We start from the raw sequence: 5,686 nt of genomic DNA, 5'->3' as shown, positions 1-5,686 counted from the left end.
TTAATATGGCCATGTCATTAAAAGAGAAAGATGCATGTAATGAATATGCACCTGTATTTGAGTCTTCAAATTCTTATGTGCTGTACTTACACAAGTTATCTTTTAAAGTCATAAGTAGCTGCCTGCAGTAATAGAGTGAAAGGGTTGAGAGGGTGAAGAATGCATGAGAGAGATTGAGAGAGCACTAAAAAAAAGTGAGAAAAGGGGGAGGTGGGGGGGGGGGGGAGAGGTAGAACAGTACACGAATACGTGCAGTCAACCTCGCTGAAATTGAATACAAATGAACAAGAAAAAAATCCTTTCACAAATGTTGCTTTACACAATAAAATAAATACTGGTTTACACCTATCTGAACCAGAATTTTTCTTTGACTTATACGATTATTCGAGTTGTGTGAAGATTCGGAGTAGCATCTCTTAAATTCCATATCTCAGACTAGCGTCTATTAAATTCCATATTAAAGCAAATACATCGTTCTCATCAGGGTCATTGTGAATAACTCTTGAAGCATAAAAAATGGCAAGCATAATTGCATTTTGATATTAATAATCTATGAGAAAAGAGTGTGAATCTGTATGCAGTCATTTAGGCAAGGCACAGGTATTTCCCAGTGATGTACATGTACATGTATGTAAGTACATGTACATGTAGTAGCAGGTATAGCAATGACGATTTTTGTTTCCTTGAACAGTGCAAACTCACAATATGCTTACGACCAATAAAATTACCTCGATATTTCAAGTTCACGTATCTTTTCATTTCATCTATGAATAAAATCAGAAAATTAATGATACTAGCAAAAATATCTTAAAGATAGAGACATTTGCAGCCTAAAACCTGATATGTTCATACACCTTGAAAAGTCACAAAACTTTGCATGAATAAATGTTAACTCTTCTCAAAATGTGTGTGAAATCTTAGAATCATACCTTTAATACAATATTTGTAAAGTATGAAAACTAATCAACTAGTGTCGCCTGATATCGCAATATACATTTTAACCAGATAAAATTTAAAATGATGAGACTTTGTTATGTCCCCTTGAACTAGCTCAGACAAAATATTACAAAGTACTAATTCAAGGTTCTAGATTGGTGTACTGCTTTATGTGAAAGACATAAATAACCGAAGAAATCTCACATTTTAGGCTGCAAATGTCTCTGTCTGCCATTAACCCTTTATGCGTTACGTTCGCAATTTTGCACAATTGTCATGAAATTCAAAGGCAGGAAGTACTGCTCATTGTTCTGGGAATGAACAATCGAAAAAATCAATACCTTTCTCCCAAGGTGCTGGGTCTGTTGGGGGACCAATTCAATGCACTATTAACCCTCTCATTACCATAGGCATGTAGATGTCTAGTAAGTCAATGGAGTTTGCAAGGTCTGGTACTGAGAGGGTTAATGTGCTCAGAAAAGTATTTAAGTTCATTTTCTTGGATATCACTCTTTAAGTAATCTTAAAGTAACGCATAAAGAGTTAAGGGGTAAAAGGTAGTGTGAATGATAAATATTTTCCAGATATTTTAAGTTATATTCCATTCATAGTACTGTCAATATTCAATACAGTTGCTGCACACACTATGCTACGGTTCATGGCTTTTACTGACAAGTTCAGGGGCAATGTGTTGGCAGAAGAATTTCTCGGCCACATCCATCGCTTTGTTCCACATTTCTCTATTAAAAAAAATGCGCTCTAGATGGAATCCTGATTGGGTGTATACAAAGAAGTCACACCACGTGCGTCCAGTGATCCCCATTTGGCACTGAACTTGATAATAGTACTGGTGATTGTTTTTCAGTTTTGTTTCTCCATCTACCATGGTGAGATAGTCGAGATTCTCAGCTGTTGGTTCCTCAAAGGCAATGGTCCGAGGACACTTTATCTCTAGGACTCCAGGCTCATCACAGCACTTACAAGAAACCAATCCATCAGGTGAAGCTCCAAGAAACACCTTGATTGGATGGACGAATAGACCACACTCCTTTACCTGTACACTTTGGTGGCCATTTTCTTTTTGGATTGTTTCATATGCATTCCTTGCGATTGGCTCCATTATCCGTCCATACTTCAGATTCGGTAAATTTCGATCAATAGTAGAACGACCCATCAGTCTTTCTATGATAGGTTTTGTGTCCTGACTTTTGGAAGAACATGGATCATCGAGCGTAGCTTGCCTTGTAATGGCTGATTTCAAGTTAGATGCTGTTATCATTCCTGCACGAAATTTTGCCCACTGTATATTTTCTGCTTGGCCTCTTGTATGTTCTTCCACGACATTAACTTCCTCCTGTGTATACGTAGGCAAACCATTCAGGAACGACTCTACAGTCTCATACCTGCCACCTAAAGTTGTCAGACAGTCGGGATCGACTGAATTCTTTGTTTCAACTTCTACCTCTTGTCCCAGATTGAAGTCTACTTCAGGAGAGTAGTTCACAGATGGTGACACATTGTGGCTTTCTTCATCCTGTAAATACTTAAATACTGTTGATCTCTCACAAGTTGGGTACATGGCATTCGCAAGTTGTCTTGCTGGTGGTATCGCCTTGCTTCCCATTGGGTTGAATAGCCTCTTTACTGCTGTGTTGACTGGCTGTTTGCGTTTCCCTGTATTAGAGAAAAAAAAATGGAATCAACATTGAACCCCAAAATACATAATAAATAATTTTGATAATTTCCTTCAGAGGCCTTTCAACCTAAATATACTTTTTTAAAGTTCATTAAATATCAGAAGTTATTAAACAAGTAGTAAAAATTTACATCCTAGATTCATACTTTATTGTAGTTTTTTGTTTTCCAATTCTTTTGATAAAACACACGGCTTAAAGCCACTGTTTAACATCGTAACTGATCGATTTAAAAAATTCTAAAACTGTGTAGCCTGACCTCTCTAATCATGTTCAGATGGATGAAAAAACAGCCAAGAATGCAAAAATAATGAAAGAAAACCAGTCATTATCAAGATATCTATGAAAGTTGTAGTTATTATCGCTAGCTATAATAACTCCAGTACTGTAGTCTATGGGGTGATCTTTTAGGTTTTCACTCTTTTGAAGCACTAAATAATAACATTGAAGCCTAATTTTTTCACAGGTGCATTTTTACACCCCATCACATACTCTGATAGCATGTAGGACCATGCAGCTCAGATTTTTTAAATCTAGAAACTGTTAAACTATGCCTTTAATATACATGTACAATAACAAAATATTGGCCTATTTATCGAGGGAGAAAGATAATTCAATTCTAAACAAAAAAGTTACCTTCTATTACTCCTCTCCTTTATCATAAATTTGGGGTCTAAATCAATTCTTGATCATGCTAACCATCAGGCATCAGGCACTGGCATATTTTCCACTTTTGGTCATATTTCCCGAACCCTGTCCAAACAATAGAAAGTCAATGGGAGAAATTTATATTTCCCGGACAATTAGGTGGGAAATAAGATTCTGATCGGGAAATATGCCATCCCTCCTAACCATTACTCATAATCCATGGATGAATTAATGTAATGATTAAAAAAAAAAGAAAAAAAAGGGGGGGGGTATTGAAAATAGGAAGTAAAGTATGCTTACTTTTGTTTCCATAGCTTGGTTTCACCCACTGCATCTCACACACTGGCTTGCCATGAAGAACTGCAGCTGCACCCCCACTGTACACATTCCAACTGCAGACTTTCGATGTGCATGGTAGATGTCGATTTTGCGACACTCCAGTCATGAAGGCATGATCCAACTTGAAAACCAGTGCAGCAACATGGTTGCATGAAGATCCCAGACTGTAGAAAGTAGAATACAAATCATAATGTAATTAACATATATAGACAACAATATAATAATAGTTTTAAACTTCAAAACGGAGGTATCATCCTACTCTTACCCAGTCGGGGAGCCATTGGTATGAGCTGTGCAAATTTACGTGTCATGCAGTTTCTATAGTTGGAGACAGAAATGAACATTATCGAACTTGTGGAAAATATTGTCCTGTACACCCTAGTGATAAAATATCCTTTTTTTCATCCCACTCCTTCAATTGGATACATGTTACATGTAGACTCTATATCTTGATGATGTGCTTCACATCATGCTGATCACTGATCTTGTTCATATTTTATTAAAATATACTAGATCTCGACTCGAGGGATTAGCACTGGCGGACCCCCCCCCCCCCCCCAAATTAAATAAATCAATCTGTCAGATAGAGGGCAGTGCTGAAATTTGTGTTGGCCATAGAGTTACATGGTGTTTGCAGGAGTGTGTGTAAGTTGCTTATTCAATTGGATAGGAGAAAAAAATACAGTGCGCTCATCAAAACCTAAATTTTCCACAACTGGACGCAAGAAGAGACAAGGTAAGTATTTTGGGTTTTTAAATCAAACGGTTCATTTAGATGCCCATTTGTACGGCACATAGATCTAGACCTAATGTCACCTAGTCCCAAACAATATAGTCTACCTTCGTATTAACTATTATTCAGCAATTTACTAGAGTCTAAGTGCAAGTTTATCTGGCAACAACATCATTGCATAATTTGTGTGATTCTTACCCAGCAAAGCAACTACAGTAGGCACTGTAGATTTTTCCGGAGGACTTGTCAATGGCAACCCACACGCTGTGAGGTATGTTTTTTACTGCCAATGAGGGAGTACATTGTGCTTTCAACACAGAAACTTCACTTTCCGCTGAAATTGGGTGGTAGAATATTTCGTGGAGCCACTTGCTGTTGAAGTAAGAGAAGGCCTTTCCCTCTTTGTAGTCTGAGAGTAATCTTTCTTGCAACGTTTTTGGTCTAGTACCACGCGATTTCCGTTCCATCTTACTTGCTTCACTGGGGCAGGGCGCCTCGCTTAACAACCACTCGGCTATTTCAAAATAACTAACGGGTGGCCAAAACTTCACTCCTTCTTTTTCTGGCAACCAGTCATCTTTCAGGTCCGCCAACGGATCTGGAATTTGTTTTCCGTTTATGAACAACAATTCTGCATACTGTTTTGACCGCGATCGTTCTTCTTCAACTTCGCTTGGTTTCACACTGTATCCAAATCGCACTGCGCTGTAGACTAACGCTTGCAGCTCCGCTTTCAAACCCGTCGTTTTTAGTCCTCTTATGCGAAGAAAATCCTTTAAAGCGTCCACTTTCCAAAATTTGATTTCTTCCAAGGTTAGCTGACGTTCATTTTCCGTCCCATTTGCCTCCATTTTCGATAAATAGTTAAATATTCATTTCTGAATTCTAATCGTCACTGTACACACGTACGATTCAAGTGCAGACTACGATTATTATAAGTTTGTTTATCTCCAATGACCTTTGACATAAACCCACAATGCAATGCGCGCCGAGATTGCGAATCGGCTTATTCATCAAAGCCAATCTATTTCTCGGTGGGAAATTACCGTGTCATAGTTATGAGCGCGAATCGACCTCCAAAAAGCCACGTCTGCCCTTCTTCGTATAGACCGATTCAAGCGACTGTTCATGGAAGTGCGCCCTCTTAAGGCGACGCCATAACTGGGGGCCAAACAGGCTGGGTCGGCAAGCGCCCTGCGTGCGTAGCAAGGGTGCCAGCGGCAGCCAGTGCTTTTACCACCCGGCGCCAGCCGGCCAGCTAGCTATCTCTGGCGCTGGCAGCGATCGACGCATCTGGCTTTGTGACAACAAGAGTCTACTTTTTTTTTTCGCTAGC

The 5,686-nt window shown here is 38.9% G+C and overlaps 1 protein-coding gene across 1 annotated transcript; it reads right to left on the bottom strand.

Moving 5' to 3' along the window:
* Positions 1–1,887: 1,887 nt before the first annotated feature.
* LOC139726660 (uncharacterized) lies at positions 1,888–5,339 on the bottom strand. The gene is made up of 4 exons (XM_071637647.1): positions 4,549–5,339; positions 3,579–3,781; positions 2,340–2,610; positions 1,888–1,954 (listed from the first exon to the last, which is right to left on the bottom strand). Exons 1-4 carry the CDS (start codon positions 5,199–5,201, stop codon positions 1,888–1,890), a joined length of 1,194 nt encoding a protein of 397 aa, XP_071493748.1. The 5' UTR covers positions 5,202–5,339.
* Positions 5,340–5,686: the final 347 nt, after the last annotated feature.

Source organism: Diadema antillarum, unplaced genomic scaffold, assembly GCF_040938485.1.
Source record: "Diadema antillarum isolate AM-2024a unplaced genomic scaffold, OU_Dant_1.0 seq00000094_RagTag, whole genome shotgun sequence".
Taxonomy (NCBI): Eukaryota; Metazoa; Echinodermata; class Echinoidea; order Diadematoida; family Diadematidae; genus Diadema; species Diadema antillarum.
The sequence above is the reverse complement of the archived record's forward strand: the minus strand, read 5'-3'. Positions and strand labels throughout refer to the sequence as shown.